Source organism: Brassica napus, chromosome C9 (assembly GCF_020379485.1).
Source record: "Brassica napus cultivar Da-Ae chromosome C9, Da-Ae, whole genome shotgun sequence".
In the NCBI taxonomy this organism is placed as follows: Eukaryota; Viridiplantae; Streptophyta; class Magnoliopsida; order Brassicales; family Brassicaceae; genus Brassica; species Brassica napus.
Window position 1 is genome coordinate 62179161 of NC_063452.1, and position 22413 is coordinate 62201573.

Sequence of the window (22413 nt, forward strand, 5' to 3'; positions counted from 1 at the left end):
GTTTTTAATTTTTAGCCTTAAAATCGCGCTCAAGTACATTATGATGGATCAGTGCAAGTACATTATGATGGATCAGTGTCAACATACTCGTTTCCATTTGTCCTGTTTTTTTTTCTTTTTGCTAAAAACTCGTTTCCATTTGTCTCGGAATCTATTAATCACACTAAAACTCCTGCAAACATACTCTTGTTTTCAACCTTATGACATTTAGATCGTAAAAATGACACATTCGTAAGAGTAATTACAACGCCATGCTAACACCTTATCACTTATTCTTTGTGCATAGACACACCATTTACGTACGAGTTAAGCTAATTACAACCATCTACGAGTTAAGCTAATTACACCCAACGAATTACATCAAAAATTCCAACTAATATTGACCTAATCGATACATGCAAAGATCAAATCAGGCGCCCCCTCGATCGTCTTTTCACTGAGTTCATGTTTTATCTGTATCAGTCATGACACATAATTTTGCATTCAAGTTAACCGAAAAAGTATATTCAAGTTGCACATTATTAGAGTATGATTAACCCGGGGTTCTTAGGATAGATTTCCTAGCCGAAGTTAAGAAATTGTTTCTTAACTTTTAACTAAAAAAACTAAGAACTGATTCTTAAATAAGGATTTTAAGAACCGTTCTTAGTTTTTTTAGTTAAAAGTTAAGAAACAGTTTTTTAACTTCCGATAAGAAATCCACTCTAAGAACCCCGGGTTAATCATGGTCTTACGAAAGTGACTGCCAAAGCAACAAACACGCCATATTTAATTAATAATATATTTATATGCTTTAATATAAGTGTATTTCCATTTACTTTTATCGACCAATTAGGGATGGTTGTGTGGATCTTTTTTTTCTTTTATTAAAAATTTACAGAAAAAAAGTTATTTTCTAAAAAAGGGTTTAACTGTCGGCTTTATCATGAGAAATATATTTATTCTTGAGGAAAATATCGTTTATGTTACTAAAATATTATAAATTATTATTTTTAATAATTGTTATATATGTATAGCACATGAATTACCATTATGCCCTAAGACCATTCCAAATGTCCAATTGGATTCTAACAAATATAGGACAATAGAAACTGTAGTAAATTTTAAAAAGGAAACAAGGCCAAGTGAGAAATGTGAGGTGAGAAGAAACGAACATTAATAATGAAGCAAAATCACTTTATTAGCCTTTGAATACAGCCTCAAGTGTTACATTTAAGAGACTAAAATCATGATTAACCCGGAGTTATTAGGATGGAGTTTTTAGCGAAAGTTAAGAAACAGTTTCTTAACTTCCGCTAAGAACTTCACTCTGAGAACCTCGGGTTAATCATAGTCTAAAGTGGCAAACAAATAGGACTGATGCTGAAATTGAAAATGTGATGATTAGTTCTAGGGTAAATTACACTCATTCACAATTTTATTTTTTTTCAAGTTTACTACACAGATGTGTTTCAAAGAAAAAAAGAGTACTACACAGATACATTTTGATCCTTCGAGACACTCGTTTAATTTACAGACTAAATTTCTTCCTCTTCTTCTTTCACTTATTACTTATGTAATTTGTAATGCATTCATGTCTCCCGAGTATTTCTATATTCCTTAAAGAAGAATCATATCGATTTCACCCAAATGACACGATCCTCGTAATATTTTACAGAATGGCCTAGATCATTTTCTATGTAACTATATATATGTTTCTTTTAACTAGTGACATATTCTGGTTGATGGCGAAACAACCTCGATAATATATAACAATTTGCTACGGTTATAATAATACCTTAAAACATAATCAAAGTATGTCTACACTCGATAGCCTAATGGCAATTTTTAGGGGCTTGGTGTGTACCCACATCACTTAGTTCGATTCTAGCACTAAGTGTGTTTCTTCCGAGACCGACCAGATCAGTCTGATTTATCGGAAAAAAACATCATCAAAGTGTGTCTACATATATAATAATTTATCAAAAGTGTCTCATACCGTAAATCTATATCGGAAGTAGTTGACAGTTTTACACTTTTCTGTTAACTCTCACTCGTTCAAAATAATATTCTTTATGTTCCTGTTATATAAATCTATAAATTATCAAATATATTTATATTCCTGTTATATAAATCTATAAATTATTATTTTGAAAATAAAAACTATTGTTTACCTTTTGTTATACCTATATATATATATATTTTACCATATGAATATATTTTTAAGTGTACACTAAAAAAGTTACGGAATAGTTTTTCACTAAAGTTTGCTAGCACCACTGTCATTTAAAATAACAACTTATAAGATTGTCATTTTTTAATACAATGTTCTCTATTGTTATTGACCAAATTAACTACAATGAAAAAATATGATAAGTTGATAACCACATCTGTCATTCTGTTTGTGGTCGTCACTAGTATTATCAACTCGCAGAACATTATTCCATAAGTCATGCCAAATCATTTGAACAGAACCTCTAAACAAAAAAAAAGAGACACGGACACTTAGACTTTCGATGAGTTAATATGTTTATTATTATTTGAATTTATTTTATTTATGTGATTAATTTCTATAGTATAATATTCTATTGACACGAGTGCGTCAACTTTTTGTTAATGTACCATGGGGCTATATATATATATATGGTCATATAGACAGAATGTATTCAGTATAGAGAGGTAGCTCGCAATGTCTTAGATCTTTGGTATATCTTCATCTTTTTTAAATTATCGTGTTCAAATGTTCCTGGAAATGAAAACACATAATCATTCAACGATCTACCATAGTTTCTCAGTTAGTTTCATATTCAAATGCATCAGAGTTCTCCTCAACAGATCTATTGCTCTCTTGCCTTAAATTAGACGACATTTCTGGGTTTTTTTTTCCCTCTCTTCTTCTAGGTTGTATGTAAACCCATATAATAATATTCATATCGGAAAAAAAAGAAAGAAAAATGTCAAGAAAGCCTTGTTGTGTGGGAGAAGGGCTGAAGAAAGGAGCATGGACCACCGAGGAAGACAAGAAACTCATCTCTTACATTCATGAACATGGCGAAGGAGGGTGGCGTGACATTCCCCAAAAAGCTGGTATATTATATATACACATGCAATGCATGCATAATATATATATAGTTAACAAAATGCATAGTATATAGTTTTATACACATGAATAATGTTTTGGTATAATTGATGTTTATATGTCAATGGTGCTTATGTAGGACTCAAAAGATGTGGAAAAAGTTGTAGATTGCGTTGGGCTAACTATTTGAAACCCGATATCAAGAGAGGAGAGTTTAGCTACGAGGAGGAGCAGATTATCATCATGCTTCATGCTTCCCGTGGCAACAAGTAATATACTTTAATTTGTTTTAACATTACTTCTTCCAATTTAAAATTAAGAGCCTTCCTCTTTTTCCTTTTTTTAAAAAAGAAATGTCATTTTAAAGTTGCATTACATAAATACATAAGTTAACCTCAAATCAAACTTGATTAAAAGTATATTATTAGAATAAAATATCAGTCACCAACTTGCAATCAGTGCCGTGCGAAGGCTATTAGACCATCTCCAACCCACCCCTATTTTTATCTCTATATTTTCCTCTAAAATAGAGTTTCTCTATTATAGAGGTGAAAATGCTCCAATGTATGCCTCTATAATAGAGTTCCTCTATTTTAGAGGAAAATATAGAGGAAAATTACTTTTTGCCTCTATATTTAGAGGTAGAAATATCATATCTCTATATTTTCCACTATAAATAGAGAAACTCTATTATATAGGCATACATTGGAGCATTTTCACCTCTATAATAGAGATCTCTATTTTAGAAGAAAATATAGAGGTGTACATTGGAGATGCTCTTAGGGGCCTAGGGCAAAAATAATTTATTTTATATCAAATATGCGTATTATTTTTTTTAATACGAACCAGAAAATAAATTGTTTTCTTATCTTATATTTTAAAATTATTTTTAAGAAAAATTAATCTTATGAAAATTAATGGCAAAAGTTATATTTTGGTTACAACAGAAAATTGTATATACAAACTCAAATTATATGCAGGAAAATGTTTTCGACATTCAAAATAAAAAATATACAATGAAATTAATATTCACAACAACTAAGCAGAAATTATCATATTATTGAAAAGTATTAAGAGATAATTATAGTTTTTATCATATTATCATATATTGATTATATATATGATTTATGAATATGGAGACCCCAAATTGTACTAATGTGAGAGGGGACCTGGGGCCAATGCCCCAAAATTGATAAGGTGAGCACGGCTCTGCTTGCAATTCTAGGAATATAGTGACCAATTTATTCTAAATGTTTCTTAATTTGTTATTAAATTTTCAAAATGCTTATTGTGAAACGTGGGAGTATAAATAAAGTTTTAGCACATGATCAAATATTTTGATACATTCTTCTTTTCGTTGTCCGCACAAGGTGGTCGGTGATAGCGAGACATTTGCCAAAAAGGACAGACAACGAGGTCAAGAACTATTGGAACACACATCTCAAAAAACGTCTGATCGATCAGGGCATCGATCCCTTGACCCACAAGCCACTTGCTTCTAACCCTAACCCGGCCACGCCCAGGACTTCTGAAGGCCAAGATGACTCAAACCCGATTAACCTGGATGAGCAATCACAATCTGGTTCGATGTCTCCAAAGTCTCTTCCTCATTCATCAAGCTCCTGCAATCTACAAACGATAATCAACAGTGATGAGACACCGAGAAACAATGGTTCCTTGAGCTCCAAGAAATGTCGTTTCAAGAAACTGAGCTCTACATCAAAACTGTTAAACAAAGTTGCAACTAAAGCGTCTTCCATTGGCAATATGCTTTCAGCTTCCATGGAAGGATCCTTAATTCGCTCAACAACACTGTCTCCATGTCTCAATGATGTCTTCTCCGAAACTAGTCAATTTCTCAGATGGACGAGTTTGATCCATTCTCTCACTCCTCTGAACAACATATAACTGATCATATGAAGGAAGATATCAACATGGACTTTGATCTCAACAATTCGGAATTCGATTTCTCGCAGTTTATCGAGCAATTTAGTAACATTGAAGCCGAAGAAGCCAATGCCATTGGAGGATATAACCAAGATCTCCTGTTGTCTGATGTCTCATCAACAAGCGTTGATGAAGACAATGTGATGCAAAACATAACCGGTTGGTCCAACTATCTTGTTGACGATTCCGATTTTCCTTATGACACGAACCAAGATTTCGACGACAAGAACTTCATATGATCCTTTGGTTTCTTACCGTACTGGAGTTGATCGGTTACTTTCATGGTTTAGCAAGTCCAAAAATAATGTTTCACCATAGTCAATATTGTTACTATATAATCAATAAGGGTTTCTCTTAGTTAGAGAACTATGTGATCGCGTGGATCAATTAGTATTTGATTTGTGAGTGACACAGTGTTTGTCTTCTATCTTTCTGGGCGTCCTTTTGAAAGTATTCAATAAAGCTTGCATTTTCTAAATTACACTATATACTTTCATATTTGAAATATTTCCCAAGTCAAAAAAACATCAATAGTGTATTTTACTAGTATTAAACTTACCAGAAAAGTTTCGTAACGGATCTTAACACAAACTGGAATTGGACCAACGCTGTGCACGGATTTTTATTTGATTTTGGAATTAATTTTGAGATTAAACTATTGATTATAAAACCATTAATAGAGTAGATATATCATATATGGATAAATCTTGAGGAACTTACGAAGGTAACAATCATTTTGAAAAACGGCCAATCTTTTTATAATATCAATATATGTAAAATTCATGAACCAAAATATAAACTATTCTTTTAGAGCACGCGTCCACTATAATACATCTTATATATTAAAACAGAAGTAACAACTTTAATTCATGTATGATTTTTAAAAAAATAAATTTAATGGACATATTCCTATAAAGTCATGTTACGTTTAATCTCTAATATTATCATTTAAATTTTGGGCCTACCAAAATTTTTTATTGGGCTATCAATAATTGGATTTAAATAATAAATGTTCCATTAAATTTATAGATAGTATAAATTAAATAGATATAATTTAATGTTGTAAGAATACACCTCCATATGTTAAATATTTAAATATTTGTCGATGTTAAATTTTAAAATTATAAAGATTTTTTTCTAAATAACAAAAATCATATTATCTAACAATGATTAATCTTTACTATTTTAAACCAATGAAAACAAATTTTAAACTATATAGTTTATTTTAAAAATTAAACAAAAACTAAATGTTTAATTATTTACTCGATAATATAAATCTATGAAGCGAAAAGTTTAATTTTTAAAAATTTTCTAAATTTGTGAAATGTTACAATATCTTCGAATATGACGATAAAATTAAACAATATTTTACTAATCTTTATATATATAGTTACGATTTTAAAAATGAAATAATAATCCGAAAATATATATATAGAAAAAGATACAAATACATGTGAAAGTTTGAAACAATCTATTCAATGAAAAAATATACCGTAAGCTTATTATGTTCTAAAAATTGACAGACACATATATATTATAATATATGCCAATTTAAAATTGAAAACAAAATATTTATATAAAAATAAATGAAAAAAAAACCCGTCTGGGTGCGCGGATCGAGATGTAGTCCAACTGTTTTAAAATTTGAGCGTTGGATTAATTGAGCCATATTACCAAAAACATTGGGAAAAATTAAGTTTAGGACATTTTAGGGTTTTGGTTGTGAAACTCCAAAGTAAAACAAAAGCTGAGTCTTTTCTTGGGTTAAATAATGAAAAATATAAATTTTATATTAGTAAGTGACTGCCTGACTGGTAACCATCAAACTTACGACATAGCAAAATTTATTGGACTATAAATAACTAAATATATACTAAACTAGTGGAGAAGAACATAAATGACTATAATTTATTTGTCTCATAAACGAATTTGCGCAGAGATTGTTTAATTTTACAGGAAAATATCTGAAGAAAAGGTTAGGGAAATGTTAATCAAAATTTACACTACATGTGTTTAATAAGATGTAACACTTTTGTAACAACCCGCCCCGTGGGACCCAGGCTGACAGCGCTGCAGCGCACCGACCCCAACCCCTCCATTATGGGAACTACCTGCCCCATAATTAGGTTGTTGGTGAGATTCGAACCCCCGACCTCACCCTTTAACAGCCTTCCCACAAGACAAGCTGTCACCAATTGACCTGCAGACTTTTTATGTAACAACCCGCCCCGTGGGACCCAGGCTGACAGCGCTGCAGCGCACCGATCCCAACCCCTCCATTATGGGAACTACCTGCCCCATAATTAGGTTGTTGGTGAGATTCGAACCCCCGACCTCACCCTTTAACAGCCTTCCCACAAGACAAGCTGTCACCAATTGACCTGCAGACTTTTTATGTAACAACCCGCCCCGTGGGACCCAGGCTGACAGCGCTGCAGCGCACCGACCCCAACCCCTCCATTATAGGAACTACCTGCCCCATAATTAGGTTGTTGGTGAGATTCGAACCCCCGACCTCACCCTTTAACAGCCTTCCCACAAGACAAGCTATTTATAACTTATTTTTATCTTATTTCTCTAAAATAAAATAACTCTATTATACAAATGAATTTTATTTCAACATATATTTTATAATAGAATTTCTATATTTTATAAGAAAATATATACGTGGACTGAAGATTTATTAACTGCATTTGGACAGCTTGGTTGATAGTGGAAGGAATAGCACAAAAATGTTTCTTTTGAGATATGTTTTTCAAACCTCTGTGCATACCATATGGAGAGAAAGGAATGGAAAGAAACATGGAGATGGGCAGCAGAGTTCGGCAGCTTTAATTAAATTCATCGACAAACGAGTGAGGAACCGTATATCATCGTTACGTACGGGAGGCAGTCAACGATTCACTAATGCTTTAATAACCTTGTTTGCTACTAGGGATTCGAGATGAAGCCAAGATGAAGTTAGAGTTTGTTTTTCAAATTTCACTTTCTACGTACTTAAACAATCTAAAACCAAAGTCACACATGTTGTAAAAATGTTTCTTTGATTTGAGTAAATTTAACATTCTTTCAAAATAAAAACTCATGCAACTAGTCTAATTCTAATTGAAAAGTGTGTTTATCATCGTAAGCGTGTAATATTATGAGCGGTTAGTTCTGAAGATGTAGAAATTTATGGATTGGAGAATTTTTATAAACAAATACTCAATATACAGTACCCATACACTACAAGAAAACAGCGGTATTCTGACGGACATTCCGACGGAAAATGAAATCCTCGGAATTTCCCGAGGAAATTCCGAGGAAATTCCGAGGAAACCCAAAATTTGGGTTTCCTCGGAATTTCCTCGGAATATACCGACGGAATTCCGAGGAAACATCAATCCGTCGGAATATTCCGAGGAAATTCCGAGGAAAAATGTGTTCCTCGGAAAAAACCGACGGAATTCCGAGGAAACATCAATCCGTCGGAAAATTCCGAGGAAATTCCGAGGAAATATTATAGGGATTTTACAAAATTCCAAGGAAATTCCGACGAACTAGTGATCTATCGATGCGTTTTTGGACATATACCCATCGATCGATCACATTGTTACGCTTTGGTCCATCTTAGTGATCGATCGATGCGTTTTTGGACATAAATCCATCGATCGATCCGTTTATAAAAAAACATTCGAGATTTTGAAACCCCAAACACTAGTTCCTCGGAATTTCCTCGGAATATTCCGAGGAAATTCCGAGGAACACTTGATATCCTCAATCGATCGATGGGATAATCTCATCGATCGATCACATTCTTACGGCCCGATGCATCTACGTGATCGATCGATGCGTTTTTGAATATATATACATCGATCGATGCGTTTATAAAAAAAAATTGACGTTTTGAAACCCCAAACACTAGTTCCTCGGAATTTCATCGGAATATTCCGAGGAAATTCCGAGGAAGAAGAGGGTTTCCTCGGAATTCCCTCGGAATATTCCGAGGAAATTCCGAGGAAATAGGGTTTTTAAACCGAAAACAACGTTTTGCGGTTTGAATAACACCTATATAACCCTTATTAAGGGTCTTACGTTCATTATGAAGTCAAAAATTTGTTCCTTACCCTATAATAAACACTTTTCCGATTGTATGAACGAAATCCCCACAACATAAGAGAAACACTTATACACTTTAATGAACGGTAAAGGGAATACATACAATTCGTTTTGAAATTTTTTATTCCATGGTTTATGCTCATCTATACAAAGAATCCTCAATGGTATGCATTACAATTGTATAAGAAATGAAATACGGCAAAAAAAATTGATGTTTTGAAACCCCAAACACTAGTTCCTCGGTATTTCCTCGGAATATTCCGAGGAAATTCCGAGGAACACTTGATATCCTCAATCGATCGATGGGATAATCTCATCGATCGATCACATTCTTACGGCCCGGTGCATCTACGTGATCGATCGATGCGTTTTTGAATATATATACATCGATCGATGCGTTTATAAAAAAAAAATTGACGTTTTGAAACCCCAAACACTAGTTCCTCGGAATTTCCTCGGAATATTCCGAGGAAATTCCGAGGAACAATATAAATTAATAGAAATACATGCACAGGATATTTTTTTCCTCGAATTAATGAAAATATTCCGAGGAAATTCCGACGGATATTTAAGTGGCCGTCGGAATTTCCTCGGAATATTTTCATTTAACCGGGCAAACAAGCCGCCAAATATTTCGCGAAAATTGAAATTGAAATACTGAGGGAATTCCGACGGAAAATATCCGTCGGACCCAAGGTTTTATAAACTTGAAACGCATCTTCTTCCCCATTTCTCTCTTCTTCCCCATTTCTCTCTTCTTCCTCTCCGGCGATCTCTCTCTCCTTCCGGCGTTCTCCACCTTCTCTCGCGACGATCTCTCCGGCGAATCCTTTCTATTCCCTTGCAAATCATGTAAGGACCCTATCCCACTCTCTTAGGTCCTATTTGTTAGGTTTTTAAGTAGATTTGATGATTTTAGAAGGTTTTTGATAGATTTTTGTTAGGGTGATTGGTTAGGATTGTGATTTGTTGTGTAATAGGTTTAGAATTGTGATTTGGTTGTGTTGAATTGATTTAGAACTTTTTTTATAAATTGTTCATTATTTTTGTATTTACAAAACGTTTTTTCTATATAAATTCGATTTTACAAAACGTTTTTTGTATATAAATTCGATTTTTGGATTTATAAAAGATGATTTCATATTTATTAAAATATTTATATTTATTAAAACTAATTTTGTATTTATAAAACATTTTTTGATTTATAAACACTATTTTTTTATTTTTGTATTTATAAAAACTATTTTTAAATATACAAACCGTTCTTTGTATATAAATTCGATTTTTGGATTTATAAAAGATGATTTCATATTTTAAAATTAATTTTGTATTTATAAAATATTTTTTTTGATTTAAAAACACTATTTTATTGTTTTTTGTATTTATAAAAACTATTTTGTATTTATAAAAAGATGATTTCATATCTATAAAAATATTTATATTTATAAAACTAATTTTGTATTTATAAAACATTTTTTGATTTATAAACACTCTTTTATTATTTTTTGTATTTATAAAAACTATTTTGTATTTATAAAAAGATGATTTCATATTTATTAAAACTAATTTTGTATTTATAAAACATTTTTTTTATTTATAAAAACTATTTTATTATTTTTTGTATTTTAAATATGTTTTCTATTTCAATTTTAATTTTATATTTTCGAATTTCAATTTAAAAAAATAAATTTATAATTTTTTTTTTTAATTTTGGAAATATTCCGAGGAAGTTTATCCCTCGGAATATTCCGACGACATCTTCCTCGGAATATTCCGAGGAATTTCCGACGAACTTGTGGTCCTCGGAAATTCCGAGGAAATAGGGTTTCCTCGGAATTCCGTCGGAAATTTCCGAGGGATTTCCGAGGAAATATGAATTTCCGAGGAGTTATTTCCGAGGATTTTTTTCGTCGGTATGTCGTCGGAATAGCGTTATTCCGACGACATACCGACGATTTTTTCCCTCAGTATGCCGTTGTTTTCTTGTAGTGATATTTCCAGTGGCTTGGTCACCATTTATTATACATATAGGGTCAAGACAACATTTCAAACTCGAGTGTATTTTCTTTGGTTTATAATAGGTAACATATAAAATTTAAACTATTTTGAATTTGATTGCATATATGCATATATAGCTAAGATTCCAGCTCCATATATTTAGGTACACTCATCTGTCACCGTATAGACCCAATCCCTATATATTAATTGAAAAACATTACAACATTGTTTTGTAGCCACATGTCACCATGAGAATGAAATTCAAAATTTTTAGAGAAATAGGTTGGTCCATCTTAATTTATATTATAATTTTTATTAAACTAACTATTAAATTGATAAATAATGTACAAAAAAATATTCTTGTACTTTCCTTAAATAAAAGCTACAGAATTCCTAATATGATTAACGTATATATGACAATCAATGATTATGAATAATAAATATTTGATAATAATTTTTGTATCTTATCTCCCTTTTTTATATTATTAAAAGATATTATACAATCACATTAATCATATAGTAAAAAAAAATTCTTATATGTTATATTTTGAATTTTAAAAATGACTATAAATTACTAAAAATGTTAAATGTCTCACACTAAAATTTTGTGATCAATGGTTTAATTTTTTTGATAATAAAAAAATACAAATGATCATAAATCATATGAATATAAAGTCTCATTTACTAGACATTCATATTATATATTAGTATAGTTTAAAATTAAACTATATAACATAGAAAAATATGATAATATGATAATTTCTAAATTTGTATTGAAAAAGTATTGAAACCTTAATATTTTAATTTTGAAATTTGCATTAAAAAAATCGCACATTAGAAATTTTGTGTTTATCATACGAGTATGAATTCTCAATAATAAATATTTATATTAAAATATACTATATATCTATGTCCATGTTATTAAAATTTAGTTATATACAATATAAAATAAATAAAATGATTTGTTTTTATTTATTTACCAAAAAAAATATCGTAAATAAACAAGATGTATTTTTTTGATTTATGTCTCTACTCTAATTTAATTATATACATAATACGTAAATAAATACAAATAAATAAAAATTAGTTTTATATATAACATCTATCCCGCATAATTGTATAAAATTATTTAATTTAATTACGTGGATCTTAAGCTAGTATCATAATTAAATAGTAAAACACATGCGAAGAAGGAAGAATAAAATATAAAGGAATTAATGTACAGCAGTACAATATAATCCCCACATCACAAGATCCGGTAAGTTCCATAAAGTTCAATGTGACGAAATAAATGATTAGAACCTGAGTGGAGCTAGCACATTCTGAACGAATATGGTCCAGGCCTCAAACCATGTGGTATATATTTATCGAATCTTCTAATAGATAAAATAAAAACAGTAGAATTAATCGCTTTTGATCCAGTGGTTTGCTGATAGAAAGTACTAGTTGTTTTGGTCAACAAAAGACTATTTTTTCACTTTCAGATTTGATTTAAGTACTATCAATGAACATATTTTGAAGGATGGATTCGTTTCGTACGTCGGTACGTGCCATATACTAAATACTAGGTCAAGATCCGCGCTTTGCCCGGAATCAACATTATATATATAAATTATTTTATGTATTAAATATTTTTACATATTATGAAATAATAAATATATATTAAATAATTAAAAGTTAGTAACTATTAAATATATAATTAAATTGGTGTGAAAATATAAATCAATTTTATTAATCCAAAAAAATATTTTTTTTTATATTTGATAGGATATGTAATTAAATTTAAATGATACTAACATAGATAATATATTTTAGTATATTTTTAATATTAATGTCTATTAAATGATGATTTCTACTCATATAGTTTTTTTGATCATTTGTATCTTTTATAGAAAAAAATTTAAATTACTCATAACAAAATTTTTATAGTAGGATTAATAGTTTTAGTAATTTATAATTTTTTAAAAAATAAGTTGTCAATGATCGTTCAAAACTTTTATCAAAAAAATTGTTCAAAGTAAATTTTGAAACTAAAATATTGTATTTTATATGATTTATAGTTTAATTTAAAACGATATATATATTAATCTAAATAATTAATTAAATTAGACTTTTTACTTATATAATTTTTGTAATCATTTTCATTTTGTCATAACAAAAATTTTAAACCATGGATCATAAAATTTGAATGTGAGACTTTTAACAGTTTTAGTAATTTATAGCCGTTTGTAAAAATTCAAAATATAACATATACATAAAAAATCTAAATTTTTATTATATGGTTATTGTGGTTGTTTAATTTATTTAATAGTATAAAATTAAACAAATATGATAGAAGATACACTATTTTTTTTATTAAATCTTTATTATTCAAAATCATTAATTATCATATATACTTTAGCTACATTAGGCAATTCCGTAAATTTTATTTAAGAAAATAATAAAGTACATTAATGATGAATTTATTGTTAGTTTAATAAAAAACTTATTATATAATTAGATGGACCAGCATATTTCTCTAATGGTTCTAAGAATCATCCTAGTGATGACATGTGGCTACAAAAAAAAGTTGTAATGCTTCTCAAATAATATATAGGGGATTGTGCCACCAATTTTTTTAACAACAAATATTGTGCCACCACTTTTCTCTGATTAATCACTAGGAATTTGGAACACGCCCTAATCTTTTTCTAGGTACGTGATCAGCTGCTCTTCCATTAAGAAACGAACTAAAAACACAATACAACCAACTCTCTATGTTAAACCAGTGACTCGACTTCTTTGCGCCTCAACTGGTGTTGATTATTGTCAATATAGTCAATAAATCGTTATTTATATATTTAAAAAGACATAATGAGCCCAAATAGTCACAATATTGTAGATTAGATGACATCTGGACTGGAGAGAATATAAATAATGGATTAGTGGAACATTTGAAATCTGAAAGAGAAAGCATGTTCAGTCTTTTTTAGATAAGATAGGATTTGAACTAGAAACCAAGATAAAAAAGCGAAATGTGGGAGAGCCTCGAGCGATAATAAGGCTGTCACATACGTGGAAAGACAGACGAATGAGCCCAAAAACGTGTACCATGCAAATATACTGGCTACCTAACCTCCTGCCAGGGACTCGACACATCACGTATCTGCCATATTTGTTTTGTTTTGTAATGGTGAATGGCTGATAAATACCGGAGCAGCCAAATGAATTAATGGAACAAGGGAGCAACATTTGTAAAAGACAAATATTATTTTATGATTAATTTTTTTTCTAGGCTTATTAAGTTATTTTAATCAAATGAAATTGAATATAACATAATCAAAACATTTTCTCTTACAAAATGTTAATTAGAGGAACATGCATGTGGTGATATTCTAAAGCCTAATAATGCTCGTCTACACGAAGACATGCGTGATGGAGCCCTAATGCCAAATATGATTGGAAACGTTCATCTCCTGTTGGAGATCTCTTGTGCAATAAAATTTGAACTTGGGTTTTTCAATTTCACAGAACATCTTTCTAAATGCAACAAAGAAATTGTCGAAATTTTATTCAGAAAGATTTCATGATCTGCAGAAAAAATTCTATAAATATTTTATAGAATATACGTTGAAATGAATTAAGCTTTATATGTACCTTTTTGTCATGAGCAATGAGTAGCACGAAAATTATTTGCTGACCTGGTAAAGTTTGTCTGATAACGAAAACCGAATCTTTATAGATGTTGTCTTCTTGTTTTTACTATGTGATGTTGATTGTTGTCTGAACGGTAAAATGAAGTAGACGTTCAGAAAAAGGAGTAAGTCGCTCGATGTTTTGCGTGAAAGAATCATATAGCAAAAGCAGCTATTTATAAATTGAGAGGTAAATCGACCTAAGTTTATTAGATCTATAATAGTTAGTGTTGCGAAATTATTCATAACCGTGTATACAAGCTCATGATTGATCATCACTTATAATAGCATTAATATACATATTTTTTTATCATATGGTAATAGACAGAGAAAAATAATAAGACCGATTTCACTTTTAAAAAGTATTTTCAGGGAGGAATGGACATAGATTGAATATCTAAAATTCTGGAAGCATTCGTGATGTTATCTGATGTATTTTTCGAGTAATTAATTACATAGATACCCGAATATTTGGTGTTCCGAATACTCAATGTTTTATATTTTTAATCGGGAAGACGACCTATTTCCACACCAGAACTATCGTATACTCCCTCTGTTTTTTATTGTAACTAGTTTTAGATGAATGCACAAATATTAAGAAAGTTATTAATTTTTCCAAAAATAGCATTTGATATATAAATTAGGTGTAGTTAAACCAATCATAAATAAGTATATATTATTTGATTGGTAACACTATACCCAATAAAAGTAAAAATTACTTAAATTATGAAAGCTACTTATATTTTGAAACAAACAAATTTTGCTTAAACTACTTACAATAAAAAACAGAGGGAGTATTAACAAATGTACACAATCTTTCAATTTCGTTGTAATTGCACACCACTTAAGTATAACAACCTATATTTCCACACACCATAAAAACTGGTTTCCACACACATTAAAATTTGGTTGGTTTTAATGGTTTATGACATGAAGTGATAGTAAACCAGTTTGTATCGATTGATAGTGGTATAGCCTGACCCAAACGAAGATCCTACTAGGGATCCATTTAAACCCGACCCGAAACCATTTTAAAAGCCCCAAAATCGATTTCAATCCTTTAAAATCCTAAAATCTAAAAATTCAGAAAGTGTATTTGTATGTATGTGTTAGTTTGTTGGTTCAAAATCATATTTGACTTAAAATAATTGAGTAAATACATAAGAAAAAGAAGTAGATTTGGTCAAGAATCGTGAAAAGAAAAAAACTGAAGCGGAGGTTAGGGATTCCTAGAAATATTGACGAGGAAGAAGATGAGGACGTTTACGTCATTTTACATTAACTAAAGACACAAGGAAAAAAATGTTGCTCCATCATGGATTCGAACTCGGAATGTTAAGCTGTTACAGGAGCACATAAACCAATGGACTATGCTTGATTCTTGTGTTTCCCCGTCATATAATAATATATATACTAAAATACACAAAACTAATGAGAAACAGCCATAGATCTAGCTTGATCCAGAGGCGAAGAGAAACATAGGTGAATCGAAGACGTTGTAAGGCTCCCAAACCTTGATTGAAGGTCCGATCGTGAGGGTCCCAACACGGTTCTTCTTCTCTTCAGTCCGCATTAACGCCTTCATCTTCTTCCTCTTTGATTTCTGTTTCACTCTACATTCACATCAGTCCATGACTCCATTATCGTTTCTGCAAAACAGAGAGACACAGAGTCAATAGTAGAGAGAGACAGAGAGAAAACACACTATTGAGAGAGAGAGAGATAGAGGCAGAGAATTGCGAAATTACCTGATTGAAGCCAAGCAGAGGAGCAACAACGTGGAGGAGCAACGACACGAAAGAGAAAGAGGATTTAATTGTATTGGGTTGATTTAATCTGGTTTATATTCTCTACTTGAGTCAAAATCGGGTCGTTTTGGTTTAGTTAAGTTAGCCGGTGGTTAACTTTTGGGTTTAAGGAACACCAACCAACTTTAAACCGCTATTTGTCGGTATTGGTTCATCTTTTAAAGTTTAGGGAGAAATAAGTTTCGAACTTTTATTGCATGTGGAAATAGGTTGTTATACATAAATGGTGTGCAATTATGACGATGTTGAAAGTTTGTGTACATTTGTTACTATATGATAGTTCTGGTGTCTTTTTAATCGGATATCCAATTTAATCCGTACAAATAAAATAAAACATCTAAAAATAATAGAAAATAATAATACTTTATTACAAAATTATTTACTTTTAAGAATTCTAATACCTAATATAATAAATTTAATAGATAAAATATTATAAAACTTACGTAAAATATAATAACCATAGAATTTATATATATATATATATATCTCTTTAAATATATGTATATACGCATATAGCATATCGGATCAGATATCCGTTCTTTAAAAATATTTGTGATTTGTTTCGTTTCTTATGGATATTACATGGTATTTGTTTGTTTCGTAAAGTTACAAATATCAGAATTTTTTTGGTTCAAATCAAAATGAATAACAAATCGAATCGATGTCTATGGATATTATACTTGGCCCTACATTCAGCAACGTATGATTCATATCAGTCAATTTAGAGCCAAAAATAAAATAAAATAAACTATGCAATATCTGAAAACAAATTGCCATCCTACACCAAACCAAACCCGGTTTGACGATACCATGATTCCTAATTGGTATCGGAAAACGTCGTACCGAGACATAAGAACCGTGAATAAATTTAATTACCAAAGTAACCCTAAAGCTAAAACAATCTGAACTCATCTGGAATCGATATCTATTAAGAGTCCCTTGGGAGCCACTGAGAGGCACAAGTCAGCAATGGAGAGCCAAGCATTGGAGATAAGCTACTCACATCTCCCACAAGCCCTACGTCACACGTGGCGACTCCTCGGATCTTCAGACCTCCTCTGTCCGAACAAAAGTCGAGATTTTTATTGTTTTTTTTTCCCTCTTGTTTGAGAGTCAAGAGAGACTTGGGAATAAGAAGAAGAAGAAGAAGAGGCTCGGAGATATCGAAGGTTTGACTTTCTCTCACAACCCACCAAATCTACAGTGAGCGATTAGTTATTTGAGTGGACATGTCGAGCTTAGCTGCTTCGTTGGTCACTGGGGTTGGCCTGAGACCGGAAAGGCCGATTCTTTATCAGCGCACTTCGTTTCCTTCCTCGAGGTAACATGTTAGCATGATGGGTTGCTCGAAAGTTAGAATCTTGATCCGAATTGTTTGAGTTCAAACCCCAGAGAGAGAGATAAAGTTGTCTCTTTTAATGTACCCCAAGTGTTTGTGGAAATGCTTGAACCAATATGTATTAAGAGATGATTTGTTATATGACTTTTTCTTAGAAGGAACACTCATGGTGTTGTCAAGGCCTCAGCTCGGGTTGATAAGTTCTCCAAAAGCGATATCATTGTCTCTCCATCAATCCTATCAGCCAACTTCTCCAAACTGGGCGAGCAGGTTTGGTTTAACCACTTTCCAAATGCTTCTCTAGTTTTGCTGTTTTTACATTCCTGTGTTTTTGGTTTTCCGTCAGGTGAAAGCTGTTGAGTTAGCAGGTTGCGACTGGATTCACGTTGATGTGATGGACGGTCGTTTTGTTCCCAACATTACTATTGGACCGCTAGTGGTTGACGCTCTGCGCCCTGTGACAGATCTTCCACTGGATGTTCATCTTGTAAAGCTTGATACTTCCCTTTTGCTTTACTGTTTCCTGAGTTCGTCTGTTAATTTTTAGATGCCCTCTTATGTTAGATGATAGTGGAGCCTGAGCAGAGAGTGCCGGATTTCATCAAAGCAGGTGCAGATATAGTTAGTGTACATTGTGAGCAGTCCTCTACCATCCATTTGCATCGGACAGTCAATCAAGTAAGATTCTTTAACCTGTTTTTCAATACTTGTTGTAGACAGACACTCAATTAATCGAACAATGTGATGTTGATTGAATGTAGATTAAAAGCTTGGGAGCTAAAGCTGGAGTTGTGCTTAATCCTGGCACTCCGTTGAGTGCAATTGAATATGTATTAGACTGTGAGGCTTCTGCACATGCTGAACATTATGCACTTTAGTTATCGGTAAAACTGTTCTGATCGGATTCTCTTTTGCTTGTGGCATCAGCGGTTGATCTGGTCTTGATAATGTCTGTGAACCCTGGGTTTGGTGGGCAGAGCTTTATCGAAAGCCAAGTTAAGAAAATAGCAGACTTGAGAAGAATGTGTGTGGAGCTGGTAATACATCTATCTACTTAGCTTCATTTCAAGTTTATTTTGCAACCTAACCAGAAGCTTTACCATTGGCTTGGGTGTTTGCTGCAGGGAGTAAACCCATGGATTGAAGTGGACGGTGGAGTCACTCCCAAAAATGCTTACAAGGTGAAGAATCTTGAAACAGTATGCCTTTAAAAAAAATACAGAATCATGAATCTTTTGTTCATGGTTGTTTTTAAAAAGGTTATTGAGGCTGGAGCAAATGCTTTAGTTGCTGGATCAGCTGTCTTTGGAGCCAAAGACTACGCCGAAGGTATCTACACATTGTCTCCTCCCTGTTAAGTGAACTATACTTGATCCTATTCTGACATTGTTGTCTCCTCGTTTCTAATACTTGCAGCTATAAAAGGAATCAAAGCTAGCAAAAGACCAGAGACTGTGGCTGTGTGAAATTAAAAGGTAGTTTGAAGTAAAGTTAGCTCTCCTCATGTTTGTTTATGATTCAGTCTCAAAATCAAGACCTTAATCGGTGTGTTTACTGTCTCTCTAATCTTTTGAAGATTCTTGCAGAGAAGCTTGGAACAAACCTCGGAACAAGGATTACTTGCAGCTTACAAAGACATGTAAAAGAGGCAAGGAATGTGTACAAAGCACTCTTTGTAAAAACACAATTTCAAAAGACCAAAACCCTTAAAAGTAAATTTTATTTTCACTTTGCGTAACGAAGTGGTCAAAGTAACCTCAGCTTCATATAATCTCATATCCCATTGATGATCCTATTCAGAAACAAAAGTTTAAAGCTTTTAACATTAACCGCTCAACTCAAGTAAAAAAAAAAAAACAACTCTTTGATGGATAGATCCGAGATCGCCTTCTTCGACGTTGAGACAACAGTTCCAAAGCGAGGCGAGCGTTTCGCGATTCTAGAGTTCGGGTCAATCCTGGTATGTCCAAAGAAGCTCACGGAGCTAAGAAGTTACACGACACTGGTCCAACCCGCGGATTTGAGTCTCATATCTACTTTATCCGTTAGATGCAACGGTATTAGCCGCCACGACGTCGTTTTGGCGCCTCTGTTCTCTGACATTGCTGATACGGTCTACGACATTCTCCACGGTTTGAATTACAAATACATAAAAAGTGCTAATCTTTCTGGATTTAAATGTCAAAAGATTAAAGTTTTTTTTGTTTGTATTATTATTATATTGCTGTTGCAGGGAGGATATGGGCAGGGCACAACATATTGAGGTTTGATTGTGCTAGGATTAGAGAAGCGTTTGCTGAGATTGGTCGTCAGCCTCCTGAGCCTAAAGGTGCTATCGACTCCTTGGCTTTGCTTACTCAGAGGTTTGGTAGAAGAGCTGGTGATATGAAGGTAGACAAGATCACAGTGTTGGATAATAGATTTTTTTGAACTCTTGGTTTTGTGTGTTCAAGGTGAGGTGATGGTTTGAGGAGTCTTTATCATGTGTGTGCTTTTGTTTCTGTAGATGGCAACTTTGGCTAGTTATTTCGGACTTGGCAAGCAAACTCATAGGTATGTCACAGTGTTCTAAAAATCGGTATATGCCGCGTAAAACTCTGTCTAGCTACAAATCGAACCTAAACGAAACAATTTTTTTAGACCGATTTTTGAAAAAAGTCGGTTTAAGGGTATCCGCCTAATCAATAATCTCATATAAAACGCTTTAACTGCTGCATACAGTGGCGGATGTAGGATTATTTTTTGGTGGGGGCAGATCTTATATAACCTTAAAAAGTATAGCTAGAAAATGATATTTACTAAGAAAAAATAACTAAAATTTAAGAAGATTAAATAGTTTATGAAAATTTCATGGTGGCACTCCTCTCCTTGGGTAGTGTAGGTTCGCCACTGGCCGCATAGCGATTTCTTGAACATTACAGCATTTGGGATCTAGTTCTTTACCATAAACATCAAAAGCTGTTGAGCTCTGATTGTTTGCATCTTTTTTTCAGGAGCCTTGACGATGTTAGAATGAATCTTGAGGTTCTCAAATATTGTGCTACAGTCTTGTTCTTGGTATGTTCTCTTTAGTACCGTTTCCTAATGGCTCCTTGCAAGCAATTTTTTTTTTTTAAAATGGATTTAATCAGAGGCAATGCTTATATATTTCTCAGGAGTCTAGTCTCCCAGATGTTCTTGTAGATAAATCAGTATCTCCTACAGAAACTACTAGTTTAAGGAGACATCTCAGAGCATCTTCTTCTTCTGGCGAGGATAATACACTGATAACCCCTTTTACCCTACCTTCCATTGGTGAGAACAGTGTAGCTCAGCCAGACCCGTTTAACATGAACTTCTTGAGGAATGAAATGGCTTCAGACAACAACCTTCCGTTAGACACTCTAATGGAAGAAGAAGAGAATCAACCATCTGATACTGTTGTTGTCTCCGCAAATACAAGTGACCGTGAAGGATTCTTGTCCCCTGATGCGATATCTCTTTCAAACATCAGAGCGGTTCTTGTCCCGTTTTATCACGGAAGCCAACTAATGAGACTAAAGCTCCTCCACGGCGACTCCTCCCCTCTGCAGCTCTACTGTTCTTGTCTGAAAATAAGGTTTGGAATCAGCGGGAAGTTTCTAGACAACTCTGGGAGAAGGAGATTAAACTTTGTTGTCGATCTGAACCCAAGGCTGTGCAGTATACTCGAAGCATGTGACAGCAATGCGCAGAAAGTGTCTGTTGATTCAGGTTCCTCTTCTGACTGGAACACGGTGGTGAGTCCAGTGAAGGGGTTAGTAAACTACCCTAACGCAAGGATACAGTAAGTTAAGTTAACCCTCTCCCTTTCTGGTTTCTTGCTATAGTTACTCACTGATTAGTTTCTTGCAGTATACCGACGGAGATAAGTGGAGATGCAGCTCGGTATGCTATAGAGGTGCACCAGAGAGAGTCCGGTGGAGATACTCAGAAGCTGATCTTCAGCAACCCGAGCGCAGAGGAGCTTGAAACATTGCTGAAGCAGGGAAGTGTTGTTGATGCGTTCCTGTCTCTGGAACCGTATGATTATCAGCAGAAAGCTGGAGTCCGTCTCGTTGCAAAAAAGTTGGTTATGCACTCGTAAATCAGAAAAGTGGAGCTTAGTGGATGAAGGAATACACACACACACACACACTGTATTCATGTAGTTTGAGATTCTGTACATAAAAAAATTATGAAATAAAATACAACACAAGCTTGATGAATGGTTTCTTTTGTGTCGACCTCCCTTAGTATATTACTTAATTCTCTTTCATATTTTCGATGTAGGATATTCTCTGCAATACAATGCGTGATAGAATGAAAATTTGCAATCTGAAGACACTGCCACAAATTAATACAAGTCAAAAAAGAAATCTAAAAGGGCAACTTAGTATTCATTTATGGAGTATAAGGTCAAAGAAAAAAAGAAGACTCTATAGTATAGTGGCTGCTTCTGTTTCAGCTCAAGCCAAAATTTCCTGCAACAAG

At 32.7% G+C, this 22413-nt stretch overlaps 2 protein-coding genes, 1 long non-coding RNA gene and 1 pseudogene across 4 annotated transcripts; 3 read left to right on the plus strand and 1 right to left on the minus strand.

Annotated features, from left to right (window-relative positions):
- The first annotated feature begins 2573 nt into the window (after positions 1 to 2573).
- Positions 2574 to 5483, plus strand: LOC106449574 (annotated as a pseudogene).
- Positions 5484 to 16029: 10546 nt separating this feature from the next.
- LOC106449573 lies at positions 16030 to 16597 on the minus strand. Its single transcript, XR_001289201.3, has 2 exons — positions 16524 to 16597; positions 16030 to 16424 (listed from the first exon to the last, which is right to left on the minus strand). It is a non-coding gene; the product is annotated as an uncharacterized LOC106449573 (long non-coding RNA).
- A 942-nt stretch (positions 16598 to 17539) lies between these two features.
- Positions 17540 to 19660, plus strand: LOC106446068 (ribulose-5-phosphate-3-epimerase, chloroplastic). 2 transcript variants are annotated; one of them, XM_013887738.3, is made up of 10 exons: positions 17540 to 17904; positions 18078 to 18192; positions 18269 to 18409; positions 18487 to 18600; positions 18684 to 18762; positions 18850 to 18959; positions 19047 to 19103; positions 19182 to 19251; positions 19339 to 19397; positions 19509 to 19660. In XM_013887738.3, exons 1-9 carry the CDS (start codon positions 17813 to 17815, stop codon positions 19386 to 19388), a joined length of 828 nt encoding a protein of 275 aa, XP_013743192.1. In that variant the 5' UTR covers positions 17540 to 17812; the 3' UTR covers positions 19389 to 19397; positions 19509 to 19660. The 2 variants fall into 2 exon arrangements, with proteins under 2 accessions (XP_013743192.1, XP_013743193.1); XM_013887739.3 differs by having other exon boundaries at positions 17548 to 17904; positions 19499 to 19660.
- Positions 19661 to 19789: 129 nt separating this feature from the next.
- LOC106446066 (protein NEN1-like) lies at positions 19790 to 22148 on the plus strand. The gene is made up of 6 exons (XM_048767208.1): positions 19790 to 20054; positions 20156 to 20313; positions 20429 to 20475; positions 20916 to 20979; positions 21078 to 21727; positions 21796 to 22148. Exons 1-6 carry the CDS (start codon positions 19790 to 19792, stop codon positions 22025 to 22027), a joined length of 1416 nt encoding a protein of 471 aa, XP_048623165.1. The 3' UTR covers positions 22028 to 22148.
- The last annotated feature ends 265 nt before the right edge of the window (positions 22149 to 22413 follow it).